Genomic DNA, 26,736 nt, shown 5'->3' with positions numbered 1-26,736 from the left:
AGCAAGCAAACAAACTCAATCAACTTAAATTTGCAGAGTTGGAGTAGATATGGCCCAACCAACCAATTTTCCCTTGCAACCGCTGCAACCGTGTCTGCCTGTCCCACATCGGACTTGTCAGCCACAAACGAGCCTGCAGCTGACGTGGACATTACCCCTCCATAAATCTTCGTCTGCGAAGCCAAGCCAAAGAAGATAGAGAATAAGGAGCAAAACAAGCAAAAACAAAAACAAAATGGTCATTGACAGTACCTGAAAAGAATAATGGCCAATGTTAAGTTGAATTTTTCTGCAGACTGAACTCAAATAGTTCACAATATTTCCTTTCCAAAATTTTTTCCTCACTCTTGTTTTGTTTTCCCCAGCCTTAACCAGGCTAAAAAAAAAACTACCAACCTTATTGTAGAGTCCAAAGTATTCATCAACATTACTATTCAACAGATGAATGTCAGCAAGTACAGGATCTTTGTAGCCCCAAAGTAACTCGTGTATCGATCGTGTTGTAAAAAGACCTTCTGCCTTGAATATTAGCAGAGCTTCCATTAGAAAAGTTTTATAACTGGAATATTTGGCCATGTTGATGACGGTCTATTTATAAACAAAGAAAAACAGATTAATGCAAGAGTCAAACAAGTCTGCAGATGCTGGAGAAATGGAACAATACACAAAAGTGCCGGAGACGCTCAGTGAATCCTGCCCGAGTTCCTCCAGCATTTGTCCATGAGATCAATAAGAGTTCAATTTTTTTGTGAGATTTTCCAACATTAATTTTTAGACTTTGAAATAATTCTCCATTAAATGAAGGAAAAGTAGGATACTTCAAATTCAGCCCACACTCTGCCTTGCCCACCCCCTCCCCCACCCCAGTCTGTCCAATGTTTTCATTTCTACACATGGCTTCAGAGCTCAGTGAAGATGGAGCTCTGGGCTGCTGCAGAACCCCACACAAGAGTAATTGGGCTTCATGTGGCAGGAACAGAAGCTCCACTTCCTGAAAGACATCCTTGATGTTCTGTACTCACCAGCAAAGGTCATTCAGCAATTGTTAAATTTCTATGGCCAAGTATTTATTTAAGTTCAGAACTTAAAAATATTAAATGCAACAAGTGTTCTTAAAACAAGTTCTACTCCAAGTTAATTACAAAAAATAAAGCACCTTTTCAATAAAGGTTGGAAACTCTATACTAATGCCACACAATCCAGTAATTGAAACCAAATACATCTTCTGTCCAGAAGTGCAAGTAAGAGGTCCAAAACAAGGAGACCTAAACTCCAGCCAGATTATAAATTCTGCATTGTAATAGCTAGGCACTTGATCAAGAATTAACTTTCTGCACACAGTTAGCTATAAACTACCAGCCCAACAACAGTGCAGGACATTAGGACAGATTTTCTAACAGTGCAATCTAGGAAAATCTGTTGGAAAATCTGCCCTAATATCCTCGTGGTCGGCACTCTCCATGTTTAAGGCAAAAGTTGAGACCAGTTAAGCCTCTCCCTCTTGCCCTATCCTAGCATTTCCCAGATTGCCCTTCAATTGCGTGCCATTCTCTTTTGCAGGAAATTTGAACCCAATATGGCTACGACCACAAAACTGAAAAGGGATACCACCAATTTCATGGCTCTATGTCTCACATAAATGCTTTTTGGAGTTACTTTGCAATGGTCTCCAAAGTTTAATCTCACCACACCCTTTCTCTCATTTCAGTCTGGTCACAGATGATCCAGGTGAGGGGAAAAATAAATTGTTTTTTTTTAACTGACAAGAATTTGGAGGCATTCAGTTAAGCAGGACAGCTGAAGCTCAGAGCACAACCAATATTTATAATGAAAAACATCATACCTGACCTGGAATTCTCAAGCCAGCTGCACTGCACTATTTTGACAGCAAAAAAGTGTTCAATACATATAAAACTCCATTAGCAAACTCATGTGATTATTTTTATAAGCCTTTAAGATTTCAAAGAATCTTCTTAATTAAAGATAAAAATGCTATTTAAATGTCACACAATCCGATCATTAATGGTGCAAAGCCAAAAGGCCAGAATCAACCTCATCCCCCACCCCCAGAGCTTGGGACTACTGTACTGAGCCCAGTACTGGTGCAGGAAGGTCAGGCTCAAGGGCACCCCCCACCCACATTTGTGCTGCAGTTAGCCTCCAAATATAGAAACATAGAAGATAGGAGCAGGAGTAGGTCATTCGACCCTTCGAGCCTGTTCCGCCATTCAACGAGATCATGGCTGATCTTAAAGTTCAGTACCCCGTCCCCGCCTTCTCTCCGTAACCTTTAATACCCTTATACTGAAGAAATAGATCTAATTCTCTCTTAAATATATTTAATGAACCTGCCTCTACTGCCCTCTGTGGCAATGAATTCCACAGATTCACCACCCTCTGGGTCAAAAAATTCCTCCTCATCGCGGTCCTAAATGGTTTGCCTATTATCCTCAAACCATGGCCCCAGGTTCTGGATTTTCCCATCATTGGAAACATCCCATCTGCATCCATTCTGTCCAGTCCTGCCAGAATTTTATATGTCTCTATGAGATCCCCTCTCAATCTTTTAAACTCCAGGGAGTACAATCCCAATTTGCGCAATCTTTCCTCATAAGTCATTCTTGCCATTCCAGGCCTGGTGAATCGCCTCTGCACTCCCTCCATTGCAAGAACATCCTTCCTTAGATAAGTTGACCAAAACTGCATACAATACTCCAGGTGTGGTCTCACCAAGGTATCCTTGTTCCGAAACTCAAACCCTCTTGATATGAAGGCCAACATACCATTTGCCCTTTTAACCGCCTGCTGTACCTGCATGCTCGCCTTCAGAGACTGATGTACAAGTACCCCTAGGTCTCTCTGCACTTCCCCATCTCTTAATCTATTGCCATTCAAATAGTAACCTGCCCTCCAGTTTGTATTACCAAAGTGGATAACCTCACATTTATCCACATTGTAGTGCATTTGCCATGGATCTGCCCAGTCCCTCAATTTATCCAAATCACACTGGAGCTTCCTGACACCCTCTTCCGTGCACACAACCCCTCCTAGCTTAGTGTCATCTGTAAATTTGGAGATATTACATCCAATCCCCTCATCCAGATCATTAATGTAAATTGTGAACAGCTGGGGTCCCAGTACAGATCCCTGTGGTACCCCATTGGTCACCGCCTGCCACTCAGAAAACAAGCCATTTATCCCAACTCTCTGTCTTCTACCTGCCAGCCAGTTCTCAATCCACATCAATACTTTGCCCCCAATCCCATGAGCCTTGATTTTGGAAGTCAGTCGTTTATGCGGGACCTTATCGAAGGCCTTTTGGAAGTCCAGGAACACCACATCCACTGGCTCTCCCCCATCTATTTTACCTGTCACCATCTCAAAGAATTCCAATAGATTTGTCAAGCATGATTTACCTTTTGTAAATCCATGTTGACTCCGTCCGATCCCTTCTCTGCTAGTCATATGCTCTGCTATTACATCCTTAATAATGGATTCCATCATTTTGCCCACTACTGATGTAAGGCTCACAGGTCGATAATTCCCCGCTTTTTCTCTACCCCCCTTTTTAAATAGTGGGGTAACATTAGCTACCCTCCAATCCATGGGTACTGATCCTGAGTCTATCAAGTTCTGGAAAATAATTCTTAAAGCATCTGCTATCTGAATGGCCACTTCCTTAAGTACCCTAGGATGTAGATTATCAGGCCCTTGGGATTTATCTGCCTTCAATCCCATCAATTTCCCCAAGACTGTCCTTAGAGATACTGATTTCTTTCAGTTCCTCCCTTGCATTAGTCTCTATGTTTCCCAACATCCTTGGGAGGTTATTTGTATCCTCTCTTGTAAAAACAAAACTAAAGTAAGAATTTAATTGGTCTGCCATTTCCTTATTCCCCATTATATATTCCCCTGATTCCGACTGCAAAGGACCTACTCTGGATTTCACAATCTTTTCCTCTTGACATATTTATAAAAGCTTTTGCAGTCGGTTTTTATATTTGCCGCAAGCTTACTTTCGTAATTTATTTTTGCTCTCTTGATTAACCCCTTTGTCTTCCTTTGGTGCATCTTGAACTGCTCCCAGTCTTCGGTTGCATTACTTTTTTTGGCCAATTGATATGCTCTCTCTTTGGACCCAATGCTGTCTCTAATTTCCCTTGTTATCCACGGTTGAGTCACCTTTTTTGGTTTATTTTTATGCCAAACCGGTATAAACGATTTTTGCAATTTCTCCATTAGATCTGTGAATGCTTTCCATTGTCTATCCACAGTCAACTCCCCCATAAATACCACCCAATCAATCTTACTCAACTCCCGTCTCATACCATCATAATTCCCTTTATTTAAATTCAGGACCTTAGTCTCGGTTTTAATTTCATCACTCTCCATGTCGAGTGAGAATTCGATCATATTGTGATCGCTCCTACCCAAAGGGCCTCACACAACAAGATTGCTGATTAGCCCCTTATCATTGCATAATACCCAATCTAAAATGGCCTGCTCCCGAGTTGGTTCCTCGACATATTGGTCTAGATAACCGTCCCGTAAACATTCAAGGAATTCCTCCTCCTCTGTATTTTTACCAATTTGACTAGTCCAATCTATATGCAAATTAAAGTCTCCCATGATGACAGCTGTTCCCTTATTGCACGCTTTTCTAATTTCTCTTTTAATGCCTTCCCTCACCTCTATACTACTATTTGGAGGCCTATATACCACCCCCACTAACGTTTTCCGCCCCTTGCTATTCCTCAGTTCTACCCATATAGATTCCGCATCTTCTGAGTTAATAGCCTTCCTGTCAATCGTGTCGGTCCCTTTTCTCACCATCAATACTACCCCACCCCCACCTAGAAACTAACATTTTCTTGAAGGCAAATCTCAAAACTGACTCTAAAGGTTATTTTTAGAAACTTTAAAAAGTGAACAACTCACCACAACCGGAATATTCACAGTCCGAATCAAGTCAATTTCAGGATCTCCAATTGATAACTCAGGAACAAACACGTAAGTCTTTGGGGTCACAGCGGACACAAACTTTCCATCATCCATGAATGTCACATTTTCTTTTGATTTATACTCTCTGAAAGATTATATCAATGCCAATTATTAAGCAGATAAAGAACAGGCTCAAACATCACAGAATGGATAATTACCAATGCAGATAAAAACTAGCCCTTGTCAATGCCACACTAGCTGTCCTGATGATCACTACTGAACTCATGCAACCCCAAAGTTAAGAGGGAGAAGACCTTTCATTTGGTATCTTTTACAATTTCTGAAAATCACAAACAATTACTTTACCTATAAAACAGTGAGTAAAATTAAAATAGATTTGTCACAAAGAGCCTTGGGATAAAAGAGACTGTTAACCTGTTGCTATGATAATAGTGGAAAGATGAGTGCTGGGTAATAAACTTGAAGTTTGTGCCTCATTACACCTCAAGATTGGTCATGGTTTCCAGAAAAGGCATGTTGGATTTGTATATTTCGGCATAAAAGTTGACCCCCTTTTTCAGCCTCATTTTAAGGGGTTTATGGGATATCTGGCATACAAGTCAACCCCAAATTTCTGGCTGCTGATTGGCATACAAGTTGACCCACAAAACTCGCAATGCCTGAAATGGGCTGTTGACCAGTGTATTCGTCGACCCCCACAGTTTGCGCTGATTGATCTGCTAGGCATTGGCTGGAGGTGATTGCAGCACGCAACGAAAATATGAAGCGAGCTGAAAGTGAAAGTTGAAAGTGATAGAAATGGCCAAGAAAACCAACAACTGCACTGTTGCAAAAAAATTTGATGTATATGAGAAGTTGGTAAGAGATCGGAGGAAGAAGAGATTAAGAAAAATACCAAAAAGGCAATGATCTTTGAGAAAAGGAATCATTCATTGGCCAGAATTGGAAAATCACGTTGCAGAATGAGTACATGAACAGAGGTAAGATTGCTACATAGTCATCTGAAATAAAATAAGAACATTTGCACTGCAGTGGGCCAAGTCACACCCAGACCTCAGTGATGATATTGAGGCTACAGTAGACTGGTGCAGTCATTTCAGGAACAGGAAAAATCTGGTATTACACCAAAAAACAAAAATTGCACAGAAACTACCAAAAGTTTTTGATCATAAAGTTGTAAGTTTTCACCAGTTTATTATATGGAACCAGTAGAAACACCAGTTTGCATTGGAGAAACTCTCATGAATTTTGACATGATAGGCAATAGAACAGTGGAATGGAAAAGTGTTAAAACTGTCCAAACCAGAAGTACAGGCCACAGAAGGACCAGGTTTACCCCCGTGTTATCGTGCATGGCCAACAGGACAAAAGTTAAGACCCGTGGTAATCTTCAAACCCAAAATTAAACCAAAAATTAAATGCCCTGGAGGTATTTTTACACATTTTCATGAAAAAGGATGGATGGACAAATGAAAATGATGTAAAACTATGGATAGACAATGAGTGGAACAGGTGGCCAGATGGTTTATGCAAAGAACAGAGTTTGCTGGTTTGGGATATGTTTTGTAGCCACTTAACTGAGAAAACTAAAAGTAGATTAGTACTGCATGATACTTACATGGCGGTTATCCCATGTTATTTGACATCAATATTATAACCTCTCTATGTCTGCCTGAACAAGCCATTTAAAAACCATGTGTGCAAGGAAAGTGGATGTGGAGTGCAGACAAGTTGTTTACAAAAGGCGGGGCAATATGTGCTGTATCACTTGATATGCAGTGTAACTTCGTGCTCAAGGCATGGGACAAAGTTAAAGTAGAGATTGATAAAATTGTTTAAAAAGTACAGAATTTCTTGTACAATTGATGGAACGTAAAACTATTTATTGTGGAACACTGATGACGAAGCTGAAACTGCCTCGTCAGATACAGATTGGGAACCAAACAGTGAAAGTATCGGTGAACTTGCTGCCATCTTTCCTTCAGACAATGATAGCAAGAGTGATTTTGAAGGGTTCTATATGTGTTGTTTTCAATAAAAATCTGTTGCAGTCAGGTTCTTTTTTGGTTTTTTAAGGATTGTATGCTGAATCAGCATGGATTGGATTTTGAGCTGAATTTAAGGTCTCAAAAGCATAAGTCGACCACCATTTTTTGAGATATTTTTGGTTTCACGACTCAACTTATACACAGAAATATATGGTAGTTTTATTGCAGAATTGTAAGTACATGATCATAAGAGAAAAGCCAAAAATTTCCCCCATGGTATTGATATCAAAAATAAGATGGGATACGTTTCAAGGGGAAAGAAGAAGTTTTACAGAAAATCTGAGAGCCACTTTAAAAAAAATTTCAAACAGTGGTTCATAGCTACCACACACTGATATAGAGTTGGAGTAATCAGATATAATTACCATGTTTAAGAGTCACTTGAACAGGAAGCAAAGAATGCAGAACAAGTGGACCCAGGATAGGTTGGCATGGCCCATTTTTGTTCTCTGGAATGTTGTACCAGATGGCATAGAGCAACTTCCTGAATTGGGACAGTTTTCAAGCCAATTAAATGTTTGTCATTTATCAATTGATTGTATATTAGCCAATTTCATCCAGTAGGGGAGCAGTTGTCCAGAGATTTAGGAGCAAAGAGGTTAAACACACTTCCTAATTTAGTGATGGTGCAATGGGAGACAATAATAGTTTCAGACCAAGATTTTCAAACTAAAGGAAAACAGGTGTTATGAGTCCAGAGGACCCCAAAATTCACCAAGACAATGGTTACTTAAACAAAAGTTGCTTTTAATTTTCTTTAAACACAAAAACATGATCAAACTTTAACTTATAACTATTAACTTAAATCCCTTCTAATTCTAAGTGCACATGTATATTATGTGTGTATATGTTCAGGAAAGTTCTTTGATTCACAGTCCAATCTCACTTCTCACTCCTCCAAGTTCAGTAGTATCAGGCAATTCTTATACTGTGCACAGAATTTAACATTTATGAATTTTCACCAGGCTCTAAAGCTGAAAGGTATATGGTTACCACCAGGAAGGTTCTAGTTTTAGAGAGAGATTTGTTGCTCATTGGACACACATACAAACTGATTCCCTCCGATCAGTCACTTCAGTGTCTTGCTGAAGAAACTTGCCCCATCAAGGTTTTCCCAAATGATGGTAACCACAAAGTTTCTTTTTATTTCCCTTATTTCAAGGGAAACATTATACAGCCAGCCATTTCCTTTTGTGTGGACCACAATGGCTTTTCAACAGGCTGAACTCAGAACTCACAACCAGTCTTCAAAATGGGGTTTTAACAAGACTGTTTGCTATGTTACAGCCTCCAAAAACTTCTGCAGAACTGTTTTCTCTCTTTCTCTCAAAAAGAGAAATCCTGTTTGGTCTTTTCTCTCTCTGCTTGCAAAACCACACAACTCCTCCTCGAACAGCAAACTACAACTAGATAGATTGCTGGCACTGGAATCATTTTCCTGAGCCTGGCCATCTGTTGCTTTAAAGACAAAAGTCCATTTACTCCATAGCATCAGTTCATTTAACACCAACTTGAGAAGTCTCTATAGGCATTCTTCAAAGTTTCTGTAAAGTCACTGAGGACATGAATTCTCTCTTTCAGCAAAGCTCTTGCATTTTAAATGAGATGTCCTTTGTGAAGTGTTACTGTCCATTTATGAAGTGACCTACACTAAGCCCCCCACAACCTATCCCTTTTAAAGACATATTAATATATTATAAAATTAATATACCCCATAACACAGGAATGGGTGGAAGAAATCCAGGACAAGAGTACCAATAATTTAAAAGAAAATTTCAAGTGATATATTAGCAACTAAATGCAAAGACAGGAGAGTGTAAAGGATAAGGGAGACAGTTTAGGATGAACTATAGTTAGAGTGACATGGGAATGTAGAGGACGGAACTAAATTCAAACCTGTATAATATACAATTACTCATTTCCCTCCTGCATGATCAACTTATTAGTTCTGTGTCGTACAACATAGAAGCAGGCCAAACCAACCCATCTATGCCCACCAATGGGCACTCATTCAAACTGATCCCAGTTAAACAATGTTGTGCATGCCCACATCTTAAATTATAAACTCCAGGAGCTCTTAACTCTTGATTTTACAACCTTTTAGATGTGATCTTGTTGGAGATTGCCACCGCTTAGCACTTTTATGGTACAAATATAACTCAACACTTTGAGTAGGATTGACATTCATCAATTAAATAATTTTCCTCATTCCATGGTTTTTGTGTGCTCCAGTGGAAAGAGGGTGGGGTGCAGGAAGCAGAACCTCAAAAAACTATGCAAGGATTAAATAAACAAAATGAATTAGTTTCAACCAAAACAAAATCAAAATTTCACCCATCCTACCTGTAAGTGTAAGGACCTCTTTCTTCAAGGAAAGGCTTTAGCCCTTTTAGCACTTCATCAGGGTTTGTGACATTGAAGAAGTAAAACTGCATGTAAATTGGAGGAGGAGGATTTTTCCAAGTCTCAAAGGCTGTAGTCCCATTCCTTAGTTGTATTTCCTGCAGGAGGAACAAGCAGGTGAAAAATAAATCAACAGTATTTTTTTTTTAAAAGATAAATGATTACTCTATCCAAAATAATATATTTAATGGTACTCTCCAACATAAAACAATTTAAAATAGCAGTTGCAGAAAATCCTCACAAACAAGATGCTCCTATTTAAAAAATATAAACTGTGTTCCATTCTTCACAAGGAGGTCCTGATTTTGGAAAAGTTCTGCAGTGTATTGAAATTCAATGAAAAGTTGAGTCAAGATCCTCAGCAATGAGGGAAATGTTTGGAAACAAACCCATCCTGGTTAATCATGCAGCCAACCATTCAAGCTTCTGCCTTCGGGGCCACTCTCTGTGGCTCAAAATGCGGCAGAGCAATGGCCGTCTTCCCTACCCATAATCCCCCAAGCAGCTGGAACTGTTCTGGGAACCATAGAGCGGTTCCAGCTGCCTGGAGGATTATGGATAAGGAAGACAGCCATTGCTCTGCCACGTTTTTATGACGGGTGGCTCTCCAGCACCAGTTGCCCCGCCTCCATCGGATCCAGAGAGTACTACGAGGCGCCTCTGGATATGAACGGGATGCTGGAGCAGCCTTTTCGAGCTGCTGTCTGAAAGGTAAGGTTTTAGTTTTCCAGCTGCTCCTGACATGAAATGGCCTAGAGTTAAGCAGGATTTCAATTCTAATGTTCTTAGATCAGAGGCACTTGATATGTTAACCTCCTCCCTCAGGGGACAAGTCTGGGCAATTAACATTGATAAGGTGCAGTACCCTAGCCAGAATATCAGAATACCATGGCACTCAAGGCCAAAGGGATACTCCCAAGATAAAAATTTCTCATGCCACCATAAACTGTGCGCATTCTTTCAACATGTAAAAATATTCTCATAGAGCAGGCACATGCATATAATGCACGGGGAGAGGGGAGACCTGGTTTGTAAAATACAATATTTACTAAAGCTACAATTTTCATTTAATTGAAAGGGTTTTTTTTGTTTTTGGATGCTATAGTTACTTTTTTTTGAAAAATGTAGTTGGTACACAAGTAAAAAAATGCAAGGATTTAATATTAAAACTGTTTCTCAGACTGAAAGACATTACCAATGAATGATATCATGTGACAGAAAAAGGGAAAAGCTTGAAAGTTCAAATTTACTGTCAAAGTACATGCATACAATCCTGAGATCATTTTTCCTGTGGGCCAGCCAAAATTTATACTTATCTGTAGAGCAAACTGTACTCAAGAGAAAGATACATTCATATACAAAAGAGAAATGTAAACACTGTACAAATACAGAAAATAATATTTAGAAATAAATAATGTGCAAAATGTCTTTAAACAAGTCTCTTGAGTCCATTGTTTAGGAGACTGATGGTGGAGGGGTAGCAACTGTTCCTGTTGGTAGGGTCTCATGGCACCTATATCTCTTACCTGATGACAGCAGTGAGAACAGAGCACGTCCGATGTAGTGTGGATCATTGATGATTGCTGCTGTTCTATAGTGGCAGAATTCTGTATGGATTTTCTCAATAGTGGGGAGTTTTGACTGTGATGTACTGGCCTGTGGCCACTACCTTTTGCAGGGCTTTCCATTTGGAAAGTATTGGTTCCCCATAACAGGCTGTAATACAGGTGGTCTGCGCACTTTCTACGTGTAGAAATTTGCCAAGGTTTCTGATGTCATACTGAACCTCTGCAAACTCCTGAAGTAAAGGTGCTGATATATTTTCTTCATGATGATATTAGTACATTGGATCCAGGAAAAGTCCTCCAAAATAGTGACTCCCAAGAATTTAAATTTGCTCACCCTCGCCACCTCCAATCCCGTAATGATCACCGGATCGTACACCTCCGGTTTTCCCCTCCTAAAGTCTACAATAAAGTGCTAATGAGAACAAAATAGTGAAAGGACAGATATTGTAAAAGCAAGAAACAAATGGAGCCAAAACATGACAAGTTAAAAAAAATACTGATAACGTTAAAGGCCTAAAGGTGGAAAAGTGCCAGAAACAAGAGGTTGATTTTCCTGATATTGACTTTGGTCAGATCATTACTCAGCACTAAAGTGTTGAGTAGTAATGAGGCAGAAAAGTAACGTGGAAAGGAAGAGAGTTCAGGGTAATGCAGAGCAATACTCAATTTGCATTTGGTCCTCAATTCAGAAATCAATACTCCAGGTGTAGCAAATACATAATACTAAACCAACATTTACACAAGAAATAGGAGCAGGACTTCATCTAGCTTGATCCGCGCCACTTGCCAAGTACTTGGCAGAAATATTTAGGTTTCAATTCCATCCTTTTGGTCCAGTTTTACCTACCCTCCCCATCTCTACCACCTCCCCCCCCCCATCGCCGCCTTGACCTTGCCATCCATGTTAATATGTTCCTTGTTTGGCAGATAACCTGTCAGACTGAATCAATGGTACTCAACCTTTTTCTTTCCACTCACATACCACTTTAAGTAATCCCTATGCCATTGGTGCTCTGTTTAAGGTGGTATGTGAGTGGGAAGAGAAGGTTGAGAATCACTGCTCTAGACTCAATCGTTACTGAAATATTTTGCTTGAGAAAAATTGTCATTGGCCCATTTCCTTTGGCGTTCTGAAACCGTGCATATAATGAATCAATTAGGAACGATTAAAACAGTGATTTTCAGACTTTTTCTTTCCACCCACATACCACCTTAAGCAATCCCTTACTAATCATAGAGAACCTATGGCATAGAGAATACTTAAAGTGGGATGTGAGTGGAAAGGGGTTGAGAACCACTGGACTAAATGCTAAAAACAAACTAACAACATCAGGAAAATCTCAAAAAGATCACAATCTCAAACATTTTCTTTTGCAGTACAGAGTTTTACTTATTTTCTACGGACACTTTTGAAAGGGGGTCCTCTTGATATCCTATTCCAGTCTGGCAATATCAACATTTGTTGCTTCATTGACATCTTCCTGATCATGGCCATCATTTTTCTGCCTTATATCAATACCCTTAGATTCCTTCAAGAAATATATTGCTCAGTGTTGAATCTAATGACTAAGCCTCAGTAGACTCCAACAATGAAAAATAATTCACAATATTTGTCAGAAATGAACTACATCTTGAAGGCAGGATATCTAGCACTAGACTTCCTTGAACAAGAAAATCTAGTCCCTTCATATACACTGCTGAGCCCAAGAAGTTTGTACAGCAAAACTCACTACCTTCTTGTTCAGAAATCCTAGCTGTATGGCATCTGAATCCTGTTCCGCTTATAGACTCAACAGCTTCAATTAAAACGTTACACTGTAGCCACGTGCTACTCGAAGGAAAACACACACACGTAGTGTGGTTAGGTTAAGCTCTGTGTTTTAATAGGGGCTCAGAGCATCGAGTCCACGCTTATGAAGATCCAGCTGCGCTGGATGGGTCACGACTCCAGAATGGAGGACCATCGCCTTCCCAAGATCGTATTATATGGCGAGCTCTCCACTGGCCACCGTGACAGAGGTGCACCAAAGAAAAGGTACAAGGACTGCCTAAAGAAATCTCTTGGTGCCTGCCACACTGACCACCGCCAGTGGGCTGATAACGCCTCAAACCGTGCATCTTGGCGCCTCACAGTTTGGCGGGCAGCAACCTCCTATGAAGAAGACCGCAGAGCCCACCTCACTGACAAAAGGCAAAGGAGGAAAAACCCAACACCCAACCCCAACCAACCAATTTTCCCTTGCAACCGCTGCAATCGTGTCTGCCTGTCCCGCATCGGACTTGTCAGCCACAAACGAGCCTGCAGCTGACGTGGACTTTTTACCCCCTCCATAAATCTTCGTCCGCGAAGCCAAGCCAAAGAAGAAAGAAAGAAGAGACCAGACTTTTATTCTCGCCGTGTTCCTGCTGTTCCCCCTTTTCACATCACGACCTTCATAACAAAAGCAGGTTTCCCATGTGTGGGTATCTTCTTGCATAAAATCACTTCTTCCCTGTGTGCTGTCCCTGTTGGCTGTGAAGTAAGGCCAGCGCTATTTTGGGTTGCTGCCCTTGCCATCCGCCAGTTCGCTTGTTGGGGCCAGTGCTGCTGCACAGGCTGCTGGCCTTTAGTTGTGCTCGCCGCCTGGAGTGCCAGCTTGATTGCCACAGCAGTGTGCAACAACATGATGCCCCCCCACCCCCAAGAACCGGCAGCATTGTCCTTGGTGCCTGGAGGCAGAGTCTCTGAAGGCTTTGGCGGCCTGCCTATCTGGTGTGGTGCTGGAGTATCGACTGGGTGCACCGGGTGAGGTGTGCTGGCTTTAGCCTGTCTGTGGTGAAGACTTGCGTCTTGACTCTGACCTCCATCTCGAAGGTGGCTCTGTTATTACGGATGACCCAGAATGGACCCTCGCATGGCCTCTGCAGAGGACCCCTGTGAATGAAAACATACTCACTGTCCTGTAGGTCTTTGGATATGCTGGCCCTCGCATGTCCATGCCTGGAAGATGAAGTCGGGGCCAGGTTGCCAAATCTTTCCCTCACCCTGTGGAGGAAAGCTGCCGAGTGATCCTGCCGTCTGCCAGGGGACGGTATGAATTCCCTCGGGACCACCAGTGAAGCTCCGCAAATGAGTTTGGCCAAAGAGGTGTGGAGGTCTTCCTTGAATGCTGTGCTGATCCCTGAAAGTGCCCTTGGTAGCTCATGTACCCAGTGGTCCTTGGAGTCTGGTCATGAGCGTGGTTTTGAGGTGCCTGTGGAAGTCCATTGGACTGAGGGTTGTAGGCCATTGTGTGGTGTAGCTTGGCGCCCCACAGGCTGGCGAGGTTGGACCACAGGCTGGAGGTGAACTGGGCCCCTCTATCGGATGCGATGCAGGACGGTAACCTGAACCATGCCACCCAGGACGAGATGAGAGCCCTGGCACGAGGTTGTGGTTGTGTCTGGAGCAGGACTGCTTCTGGTCACCTGCTGATGTGGTCGACCTCATGAACAGGTAGCGGAAACCCTGGGATACTGGTAAGGGTCCTACTATGTCCACATGGATGTGGTCAAACCTTCATTTCGTGGGCTCAAAGTGATGAGGTCTTGGTCTGCCGCTGTACCTTGGTTGTTTGGCATTGTGTGCACACCTTCACCCACTCGCTGACCATTTTCTGCAATCCATGCCACACATATTTGCTGGCCACCAGCTGGACCTTGGTCCTGATGGATGGGTGAGCCAGTCCATAGATGGAATCTAAAACCTGCAGTCTCCAAGCCACTGGGACGATAGGTCTGACCTGACTGGTGGCTACATCACACAGGAGGGTGGTGCCGACTGGGATGTCCTGAGCTGCAGTACTGATATGCCAGTCCTGTAGTGGGGCATCTCCTTGTCGCTCTGCTGCACCTCCCTCAGTGCCATAAAGTCCACTCCCCTTGATAGCGTGTGGATATTTTGTCTGGACAGTGCATTCGCCACCACGTTGTCCTTGATGGAGACATGCCTTACATCTGTGGTGTATTCCGAGATCCAAGATAGGTGTCGTTGGTGGCGGGCTGACCATGGGGTCCGAGGTTTTAGCCAAGGTGAAAGTCAGGGGCTTGTGGTCTGTGAAGGCCGTGAAAGATCTGCCCTCTAGGAAGTACCTGAAGTGGCAGATGGCCAAGTACAGCACCAGTAGCTCCCTGTCGAAAGTGCTGAACTTCAGGGGCAGCAGATGTTTGCTGAAGAAAACCAGGGGCTGCCAACATCCTTCAATTTGCTGCTCCAGAACTCCGCCGATCACCGTTGCTGAGGCATCTACCATCAGGGCCATTGGAGAGCCTGCCCTGGGGTGTGCCAGAAGAGCAGCACCTGCCAGGGCTTCTTAGGCCTTCATAAAGGCCTCCACGTCCCATGTTATGTCCTTCGCCTTGCTTGCCATTTGGGCGAACAAGGCCCATATGATCCGGGCAGCTGAGGGGATGAACCCGTGATAGAAGTTGATCATCCGCACAAACTCTTGTAGTCCTTTGGTCGTGTCCAGGTGGCCTCCACTTACTTTATTTAGTGGTGTGGCTCCTTCCCTGGTTATCCTGTGGCCCAGGAAGTCGATGGTCTCCAACCCAAACTGTCATTTGGCTGGGTTGATCGTCACACCGAACTCACTCAGTCGGGTGTAGAGGCTGCAGAGGTTTGTCGTGTGTACTTGTTGGTTCATGCTCACCATGAAGATGTTGTCCAGGTCTTGGCCCATTGCATCCATTAATCCAGTTGCTGAAAGGTCTATGCGTCATTCTTCAGCCCGAATGGCAGTCAAAGGAATTTGAACAGGCTGAAAAGGGTGACGTTGGCAGTCTCGGGGATATCATCGGGGTGCTCCAGAATCTGATGACATCCCCACAAAAGGTCCACTTTGGAAAAGATCTTTGCCCCGTGCAGGTTAGCCTCAAAGTCCTGGATGTGCTGTACGGGGTATCAATCCAGTGTCGTGGCCTCGTTGAGCTAGCAGTAGTCGCCGCATGATCTCCAGCCCGCAGTTGCAGGGGAGAAGCCCGTGGGCTGTCCGACCGCCGTACAATGCAATGTTCCTCCAGCTTCCTAAATTCCTCCTTTACCAACTGGAGCTTCTCTGGAGGAATGCATCTTTCTCTTGCGTGGAGCAGCAGGCCCTGGGTCAGGATATGGTAAATTGTTGGTGGGGGGGTGGGGGTGAGCACTGCAGGGAACTCGGCCAGGATCTTGGTGCATTTGTCGGTTAATTGCTGCACAGAGTCCAGGTGGAGTGCTTGAAGCCTAGTGTCTTTGAGGGGGAAGGTATGGAAAGTCTTGGCGTGGACCAATCTCCGACCCTCAAGGTCAATGAGTAGCCTATAGGCGCGCAGGAAGTTTGCCCCAAGGAGCAGCTGTTCCACTGCTGCCAGCGTGAACATTCATGAGAAGAGGCTGCCTCCCAACTGCAGTTGCACCTTGCGGGTACCATAGGTCCAAATCGAGCTGTTGTTGGCAGCCCTCAGCATGGGGCCCGACTCCCTGTTCCTGGTATCCTACCCAGACTGGGGCAGGACGCTGACCTCTGCTCCTGTATCTACGAAGAAAAGACGTCCAGTCTGGCAGTCCCAAACATACACAGGAGGCAGTCCTGTTGGCCAGCCGCTGGGGCCATTAACAACGTTTCCATGAAATGTGCATGGCGGCCTGCACCAGTGGGCTCCAGAGCCTCATCTCTTGTGGTAGAAGCACCAATGGTCATTGGGAACACCTCTGTGGGACTGTTCTCTCAGCAGGTCTGCATAGGTCTGGCTGCGGGGTTTAGTGATGGGCACCATGACCGCTGAATGTCTGCTCATGCTGTGACTTTCCTGGGGTGGTGGGGGGGGGGGGGGGGTGCCTCTAAAATTGGTGTCAGCCAGGAGCAGTAGGGCGTCCTCGGGCAGTTGCTCCAGGAATGCCTGCTCAAACATGACACAGGGCTTGTGTTTGCCCAGGAGGGCCAACATCTTGTTCATGAGTGATGATGGGGGCCTGTCCCCTAGCCCATCCCGGTGGAGCAGAAGTGCTCCTCTCTCACCAGATGTGGAACTGTGCCTCAGCCTGGTCAAACTACACATGTGATTGATTCGTCCAGAAGGAAGGTCGGGAGCCTGAGAGCAACTGTGTGGATTGCTGCCACTTTGCTTATTGTTAGGTTTAGATGCTGTCAGGGTCACTAATTGTAGCCGCACGCTACTCAAAGGAAAAAACACACAGTTTCAGTTTCAGCTCTGTGCTTTATTAGGGGCTCAGACCAGACTTTATACTTGCTATTTTCCTGCCGTTTCCCCCTTTTCCTCATGTCACGACCCGTATAACAAAAGCAGGTTTCCCATGCAAGAGTACGTTCTTGCATAACAATCCCTTCTTTCCCACGCGCTGTCCCTGTACACTGGCTGTGCAGCAAGGCCAGCGCTATTTCAGGAGTCACTGGCCTTTAAGCTGCACTTGGCGTCAGCCCGCTATGCAGGCTGCTGGCCTTTAGTTGCGCTTGCCACCGGTGCACCAGCTTAATCGCTGCAGCGGCGGGCCAGCACAATACTTCTATACAAGTTTTTATTAAAAATTGACCTAAGAGTATGAGATATCAATGTGAGTAATAACCAAAAGTCATGAAAATTTGTCCTTCAGCAGCAGAGTACAAGATTCCAAAGTTTTTATGTACACTGTACTTAACTAAGTAAATTCTCATCTCAAGAGGCCTACACTGGGCACATAACATCTTCACACTTGTCAGGAAAGCACAACAGTGGCTACACTTCCTTAGAAGGCTGAGACAGACATGGCTACCAACTAATATTCTGTTAACATTTTACAGGAGCTCCTTTAAGAGTGTCCTTGTCATCTGCATCACATTGTGGTATAGTTGCCATAGAGAATCGGATCAGAGGTCAATCTACAGGACCATAAAAGCATAAAAGCTGCGCTGGATGGGTCACGTCTCCAGAATGGAGGACCATCGCCTTCCCAAGATCGTGTTATATGGCGAGCTCTCCACTGGCCACCGTGACAGAGGTGCACCAAAGAAAAGGTACAAGGACTGCCTAAAGAAATCTCTTGGTGCCTGCCACATTGACCACCGCCAGTGGGCTGATAACGCCTCAAACCGTGCATCTTGGCGCCTCACAGTTTGACGGGCAACAACCTCCTTTGAAGAAGACCGCAGAGCCCACCTCACTGACAAAAGGCAAAGGAGGAAAAACCCAACACCCAACCCCAACCAACCAATTTTCCCCTGCAACCGCGTCTGCCTGTCCCGCATCGGACTTGTCAGCCACAAACGAGCCTGCAGCTGACGTGGACTTTTTACCCCCTCCATAAATCTTCGTCCGCGAAGCCAAGCCAAAGAAAGAAAAGCAGCCAAGAGGATCACTGGGGTCTCCCTCAAGCCATAGAGAATCGGATCAGAGGTCAATCTACAGGACCATAAAAGCAGCCAAGAGGATCACTATGGTCTCCCTCAAGCCATAGAGAATCGGATCAGAGGTCAATCTACAGGACCATAAAAGCAGCCAAGAGGATCACTATGGTCTCCCTCTCCCACCCCACCCCCAACCAAAATCGATGTGATTTACTGTGATTGTTTAAAGAGGGTTCACAAAATCATTCATTTACAACATTCATTTTAATGTACACGCATACGGTGTTTCTGTATTGTTTGTTTGTATGTGTGTTTGCATTGTTCTACACCAAGGACCAGAGAACATCGTTTCATTAGGTTGCACTCAGATGACAAACAAACTAAACTAGCCTACAGGCCCTGCATTTTAGGAACTAGTCCAATAATTGGTAGCTGCCCTCCAAGAACAGATCCAATCTCTGAACTAATGTTGTCAAATTTAAAATGTGACCCAATTGGAATAAGTACAAGGTTTCTAATATTACATGCTTTTAAAGGGGTACCCCTTTATTTCAGATCATATTTAAAAATCAGTGTTGATGACAAGCCACCCCACACCAAAAACAATGATTAGGTAAGGCCACATCTATGAAAGGGGAACTGAATTCACAGTTCAAATCAAATCATTTGTCTCTACACTGATCCTGCCAACTTTGTGCTGCTTCTGCTTTCACTTCAGATTTTCAAATCAAGTTGTTCACAACTTTTCACTGCCAGCATGATAAAACTCCCAAATTAAGAAATTTTCTCCCTAACATATTCATGACAAAATTTTCTTTTAAAATAGAAAGATCAATAAGTCTATAAACCATTTCAAAAATCAAGTATTTCAGGTTTTAAATCTACAATTTACATAAAAAATGTACACTCTCTCCTGATAAATTCAGTTTTAATTTGAATATCACAAATCCAAGAAAACTAGCAAGTTGCTATGATCATGTGGCTTATTAGATTTATGCTGCATTTTGCAAAGCTGTTGCAGGTTATCGCCAGGTTGCATCGTTACTGAAGCTTTTTTTCCTTTGGAAGATTTGGGATATCCTGCATTTAATATTAACATTTTACTAACATTTATTATTTGAACAGTTATTTTCAAAATTAACAAATTTACTGTTCTTCCCTCTCAAAAAGATTTTAAAAATGAATGCCCATTTGAAGTTGAATGATGCTCTGGTTCAGTATTCATGTTAAATTGTATTCATGATTGATTATTTCTAATAATCCAACAAATATTTAAAACCTCAATAATAGGGAAGATAGCCTTTTACTTAAACTAGGATTTTCTCCCACATTGCTACAAATTAAAAAAAAACAAACAGCAGGGCTTCAGAGGCAAACGGTTCTGTCTTGGTGTTTATAAGTCCATGCCATCCTATGTAAATCGATGTGTCTTTTGGAGTCCCTGTGCTCAGTCATCCTGCCTCTCATAATTTAATGGTCTGCCTGTACTTGTAGTCAGGTTACACAACATTAATGCTTTCTTGGATGATTTACTTTCACATCGTCAATAACAGTGCTACCAGATATCAAGAACTTTCATGAAGGGAGGTGATTGGAAATGGGGTGGTGGGGATGGGCATGAAGAAAACAAAGATTCATACTCTTCACACCCACACTTTTGCTCAGAAGCATGCAGACATTCTTCCATATCTTGATGAAGGGCTGAAACCTGAAACATCAGTTGTATTTTTACCTTTGCTATATAAAGGACACTGCCGGGCCTGCTGAATTTCTCCAGCTTTGTTTTTATTTCATACTGAACAGTTGCTTTTCATTCCATAAACCACAGAACCTAAATTTTCATTTTCCTTTTAATTTTAGAGATACAGCACAGTAATCGGCCCTTCCAGCCATGAGCTCACACCACCTAATTACAAACTAAATACAAACCTGTTCGTCTTTGGAATGTGGGAGAAAACTCGCATGGTTATGGGGAAAACATAAACTCATTGCAGCCAGATTTAAACCTGGGTTGTTGGTACTGTAAATGCACAGCAGTACAAGAATTAAAACTCCAGTAATTTCTGCCTACTTTTTACTTTTGTTTAACCAGTAAAATCTACAAAAAGTACACAACATGATTTTACAATGCAGAAAGTTTTCCCACTTCTAATACAAAGCAGTGTTGCATTACAATAACAACCTGCTCAATGTGAAGTCACCTGAATGCATATCTTTGAGAGATGCCACATGTTTTGCAACAGATATTGATCAATATGTGTAGCATGAACAAAAGCTCTCACGACTAGAAGGAGAACATATGCTTTTATTAGCTTATAACAGAGGGTAGGGTCTTACAGAGGTCTTCAGAAGGGCTCAGGGTTTAGGCAGGAAAGCAGGGTTATATATGGGTAGATGGGGGCGGAGCCAGCCATCAGTATAACATACCACCAGTGAATCTCAGTTCACTGCATTCACCCCTTCCTGCAGAATTTAGGGTCTGTGGATGAAGACAGAACATTGATTCAGAAATAAAATTTGAAAAAATATACAGTTACTTACAAATTTAAGCAATCTGGGGGTCTGGAGATCTTGGTGGAGAGCCTAAACACAAGAGGGCCTTGGGTCTCCTGGTCCCCTTGCGAGAGAGGAATGGTGGGTCAGCTCTATGGTGGAGGGGGATGTACTTTTCTCCTGAACCAGATTCCCTGAAGCCCTGTCTGGGAGTGGCAAGAATGAGCTCCGCGGTTTGAAGGGCACTTGAAGCGACAGACCCTCTGTTCCGGCAAGTATCAGGTCCCTGGTGGAAACTGTGTCCTTCCTGCCATTCGGGTACTCCACATAAGCAGTTTCACCCTTTCCATCAGGGCATCAGTCTTGCTTCTCCTCATGTGCTTCCTGAGAAGGACCAGACTAGGAGCTTTGAGCCAGGTTGGAAGTATAGTTCCCAATGCCAATCTTCTCTCAAAATTGAATATGAGCTCGTGAGGAGTAGCGTTGGTCGCTCTACATTCAACCGGATGAAATGGTGTGCCATAGGGAGAACTTCCTGTCAGCATGAGTCTGGAAGGCCTCTTAACTTGAGGGCCAGTTTGACAGCCTCCCAGACCGTGGCATTTTCCTTTTCAACCTGCCCATTCCCCAGGGGTTGTTGCTAGTAGTCCTGTTGGATGCGATACCCCTTGCCAGCAAGTACTGACATAGCTCGTCACTCATAAAGGATGAGCCCCGGTCACTATGTATATAGCTGGGATACCTGAAAAGGATGAAAATAGAATCTAGGGCCTTTATGACTGACGAAGTGGATGTGTCTGAACATGGAATGGCGAATGGGAAGCGGGAGTACTCATCAATGATAGAAAGGAAGAAAATGTTCCCATTTGTGGAGGGGAGAGTTCCCTTAAAATTGAAGAGCCTGGATGACTAAATCAGATGTGCCTTTGCGAGGCAGTAGAAGTGTGGCTTGCACTCCGCGCAGACCTAGTCATTTCCATGACATCTTCCGTGGAGAAGGGAAGATTGCACACCTTAATAAAATAAGCTATGCAGGTAACCCCCGGATGACAGAAATTATGCATAGATCGCAGTTGGCTGGTGTGTGCAGAGGCACAGCTTTCTCTGGATAAGGCATCTGGAGGGTCATTAATGGCTCCTGGCCTATAGATGATGTCATAACTGTAGTTGGAGAGCTCAATCCTCCACCTAGCAATTTTTTCATTTTTGATTTTGCCCCTCTTGACGTTATTAAACATGAATGCGATAGAGCATTGGTTAGCGAGGAGCGTAAATGTCCTACCAGCCAGGTAGTGTCTCCACTGCCTTATGGTTTCAACAATGGCTTGAGCCTCCTTTTCCATAGAGGGGGTTCAGAACTTGTGGCCTTTCAATGTCCAGGAAAAAAATGCAACTGGCCTGCCCGCCTGGTTGAGGGTAGCGTCCAAAGCGTCGCTTTCCACCTGGAAAGGTACATTCTCATCCACCGCGTGCATGGTGGCTTTCACAATGTGGTTTTGGAGACAGTTAAAAGCTGTTTGGGCTTCAGCTGAGAAGGGAAAAGAAGTGGCTTTTAAGAGAGGTTGAACTTTATCAATATAGTGATAATCCACTGGGCATAATATGAAAAAAAACCCTAGGCATCTCCTCAAAGCCTTCATGGTCCTGGGAACGGGAAGCTCTAACAGGGGGCGCATCCTATTGGGGTCGGGGCCAATGATGCCTTTCTCCTCCACATAGCCAAGGAGAGCCAGATCTTTAGTCCTGAACACATACTTGTTAGAGTTATTAGTGAGGTTCAGGGCTTTCGCTGCGTGGATAAACTCTGAAGATTGGCATCATGGTTCTCTAGGGTATGGCCACAGATGGTGTCGTTATTGAGGTAGGGGAAGGTAGCCTTCAACCCATACTCATCCACCATTCTGTCCATCTGCCTCTGGAAGATAGAAACCCTGTTAGTAATACTGAAAGGGACCATTCGGAATTAATAGAGATGACTGTTAGCCTCAAATGCCATATATGCTCAGTCCCGGAACAGATTGGCAGCTGGTGATAGGCAGCTTTCGGGTCTATGGTCAAATAGACCCGATACTGTGCAATATCATTCACTATGTCCAAAATTTGAGGGAGGTGGTATGCGTCCAGGAGTGTGTACCGATTAATAGTTTGGCTTTAGTCAATTACTAGCCTGGACTTGTTTTCCCTTTTACCACTACAACTTGTGCTCTCCACGGGCTGATGCTAAGTTCGATTATCCCTTCATTGAACAGATGTGTCTCAGACTTTATGAAGTCTCAATCTGCTATACCACCTGCTCTTGGTAGCAATAGGTTTGCAGTCTGAGGACAGATTCAGGAAGAGAGGTGGGGGGGGGGGGGGGGGGTTGGGGGGGGTTGATATTTAGTGTGGAGAGGGTGCATGTGGGTTCTGATTTTAGGGGCCCTCCATTCTGAACCATTACAGGGGAGTGGGCCAGAATACTCCAAGGTCATGCTTTTAAGGTGACACAGGAAGACCAGACCCAACAACACCGGAGGACACAATTCATCAAGTACATACAAGCATATCTAACAAAACTTCCCCCCCATCCCCCAACTAAACGACAAATGTACTATACAATGTTCTTGAATACAAGTGGAGTGAGTGCAAATGAGACGCAAGGAATGTACGATAATTGGAAGGATACATTTTTAGGTTGTATTCTAGTACAGTCTGTGAGTTTTTGAAGCTTTCAGTAGAACCTGCGTTGATTAGTTGATTAGGCATTTAGTAGAATGTGTTTCCCTTAACAGTCACTATGGAGTTGCTAAGCTGGTGAAGTCTAGAACCATCGAGGCAAGGACTCCAGAGATTCCATACTCCTCACTCGAGTCACCCCCACCATCCTGGGTTGCCCACTGGTAAGATGGCATTGACCTCGTGGTGCAACAAGATGGCCATTCTCCTTCCTCATGTGGTTATAAAGGCAGCTCGTTTGAATTTGAGTCATGGCAAGATGGCTGTTAAGCCTTTTCACACCGTTTTCTTGCAGCCACTCTCCTTCGGTGTGTAGCACAGCAAGTGAATTCAGGGCAGACAGCTTAGGGCTGGAATCAGATCTGGGAGTGGTGCATGCCATGGACTTCCTTGGGCTTCCCATCGTGCAGTAAACCCTCACCATTGCTGGAGCAAATTGAGTCTTCAGCTGGGCAACGAGATCGGGGGTGTTGGCTCTTGCTGCAGAAAAAGCGCTCCCTAGCATGGGAACCTACAGCCGTTAGGGCTGGGATAGCTGAGCTGCCGGTCCTTGGAAAATGTCACCTGGGTAAGCAGGCTCGCTATCTTTGAGGTAGTCATTCTCAAGCTTGGCCTATTCCAGTGACTTGATCAATGTGGCCAGCCGACTCGAGCAGTTGCTGTCTCATGTACCTCAAGCGGACCCCACGACTATAGTGCCCCGAATCTGCTCTTCCTCATGAACACAGCCCGTAGCCATTTCATACCTGCACTTCTTGGCAAGCATCCACAGATCCAGCAGATAATCATCGATGGCCTCTCCTGGCCGTTGGCGACGTTGAGTGAGTCAGTGCCTCACTAGGACCTATTTTTGTGACTTTAGGTCCCGAGCCTTCAAGGCCTCGATGGCAGCGTCATATGTAGTGCAGTCCCTGATGAATGCATACCCTGGAAACGAATATGGACCTCCTGAGTTCATTGGTGTGGAAGACATTTCTGGTCACATTCAGGTAGGCCTGGGAGCAGTCTAGCCAGTACAAGAACTCCTCAGCTGTGTTGGGAGACAGAGGGTCCATCAGCAGCATATCTGGCTTGAACAGCACTTTCATCTTTTAGAGAATAAGCTAATAAAATTGTAGCATGAACAAAAAGCTTTCATGACTGGAAGAAGAACATGCACTTTTATTATTTTATAACTGAGGATAGGGTCTTACAGTTGATTTCAGAAGGGCTCAGGGTTTAGGCAGGAAACCAGGGTTATATATGGGTAGATGGGGGCAGAGCCAGCCATCAGTATAACAGCATCAGTGCATTGAGTTCTATAGTCTGGGGTTTAAACTTCCATTTGTACAACTGGTTTATGCATTCCTAGAACCTACTTTATCTAACTGCATCAACATTTGAGCAAAAGTATACAAGTATTTTTGAGCATGTTATATCAAAATAGATGTTTACTCAAAGTACTCCAAAAGGTCACTGGATCCCTGCTCTTGGATTAAAAATATTAATGAAAATTGTATTTATGATTTATTGATAATTCCATTGTGGATCACACAAATGATTCCTAGTTGAAGTTATTGTACTGCTTGCTATGTATGCACCATAATTCTGGATTTTGACATTTTTAAAATATATGCTTAATTTATGAAGGAAATTTGGCTGAAGTATTTCAGCCTTAAATACCACTATATTTTTCTTTGGCTTGGCTTCGCGGACGAAGATTTATGGAGGGATAATGTCCACGTCAGCTGCAGGCTCGTTTGTGGCTGACAAGTCTGATGCTGGACAGGCAAACACAGTTATGATGGTTTTAAATGATACAGTAAAAACAAACAAAGAAAAATGTGATCATCTTTCTTGGATACTAGTATTAAAAGAAATAGATTCATAATCAGAAAATTGATACACTGTTCCCAATTCTTTTAATTTTATAAATCAGCTCTCACTAAAGGAGCAGTGAATTGTTCCCTTCTAAATCTATGAACATTAATCCTTGCCTTTAATTATTTGTTGTTTTCTGATAATCAGACTCCAAATATTCTGCCAGGAAATATTTACAAGAATTAAAGCCAAGAAAAGGGTGGCCTGGCTGGCGTAGTGGTTAGCGCAATGCCTTTACTGTGTCAGCAAATGGAACCAAGTTTTGAATCCTGTGCTGTCAGTAAGGGCTTTGTAAGTTCTCCCCAAGTCTGTATGGGTTTTCTCTGTGGGCTTCAGTTTCCTCCCACCATTCACAACATACCAGGGGTGCAGTTTAATTTGATGGAAATTGGGAGGCACCGACTTGTGGGCTGAAATGGCCTGTTACTGTGCTGTAGGTCTAAATTTTAAAAATAATTTCTTGATCTACAAGAGGGCATTTTAAAAAATGAACAAATATAGTAGTCATTTTTGTAGGAACATGCTTTGCTTTTGCAGAAATCCTTTTCATCTTAAATACTTCCCATAAAAAGATCTGCTCCATTGACAAAATTCCTGCAAAACAGTGATTTAAAAATACAAAGAGGCCGTTCAATATCAAAATTAACTCGTGAATAATATCAGCCATGAGCTAGTGATGTCTTCATTTTAATCTTTAAATCCCCTACCCAAAAATCTAACACTTCATATTGAAGGCTTCAATAATGCAATCTCATTTATCTGTAGTTCCACACTTCCAATGCAGAATGAAAATTCTTTCAAACCTTGTTTTAAAGAAAAAGCAGTTAGCAAAGATATTTTGTATGCAATTATCTTCCAAAAGGACAGTTAAGAGTTTAAAGTTCACTTTCAAACTCTTTATGCCATTGCCAGTGTATTAATAACCCAATAGATTTTAAAAAGTCAAGATATCATCATTTTATTCATAACAAACCAAAACATTTTCTTAAAGAATGTCAAAGCATCCCATGGGCTTCATAAGAGTATTATCAAGCTAAAATTAGCATGAAGCCACATCGGTCATGAAACAGGAGCTTGGTCAAATTAGATAGGGGACATGTTCCAGGGATGAAAGGAGGGAAAGTGGAGGAGAGAACGCCGAATGTTACAACCAGAGCAGTAGTATTATGATGAGTGAATAACATGCTTATTACCCAAGACAGGACATCAAAATACCCCTGGTATTTTCTGATCAAATTATTTATTTTAAAAAGAGTAGGCATTATTGTGGCAAATCGTGTGATCGAGCAATGTCGGTTGGGGAAACAAGTCTACTCAGTGGAACAATTAAAATCAATAGGCCAGAATTAA

The 26,736-nt window shown here is 43.1% G+C and overlaps 1 protein-coding gene across 5 annotated transcripts in view; it reads right to left on the bottom strand.

Moving 5' to 3' along the window:
• LOC138757728 (lysosome membrane protein 2-like) overlaps nucleotides 1-26,736 on the bottom strand; it is an 81,072-nt gene that overhangs the window by 32,028 nt on the left and 22,308 nt on the right. For all 5 annotated transcript variants that reach the window (XM_069925486.1, XM_069925484.1, XM_069925485.1 and 2 more), the window contains exons 2-4: nucleotides 9,354-9,511; nucleotides 4,939-5,086; nucleotides 397-588 (exon numbers count right to left, since the gene is read on the bottom strand). In XM_069925486.1, the coding sequence (XP_069781587.1) occupies nucleotides 397-588; nucleotides 4,939-5,086; nucleotides 9,354-9,445 (432 nt within the window). In that variant the 5' untranslated portion in view covers nucleotides 9,446-9,511. The remainder of the gene's footprint in view (nucleotides 1-396; nucleotides 589-4,938; nucleotides 5,087-9,353; nucleotides 9,512-26,736) is intronic.

Source organism: Narcine bancroftii, chromosome 3 (genome assembly GCF_036971445.1).
Source record: "Narcine bancroftii isolate sNarBan1 chromosome 3, sNarBan1.hap1, whole genome shotgun sequence".
Lineage (NCBI taxonomy): Eukaryota > Metazoa > Chordata > Chondrichthyes > Torpediniformes > Narcinidae > Narcine > Narcine bancroftii.
Note: the sequence above shows the minus strand (reverse complement) of the source record. Positions and strands in the feature narration are given on the sequence as shown.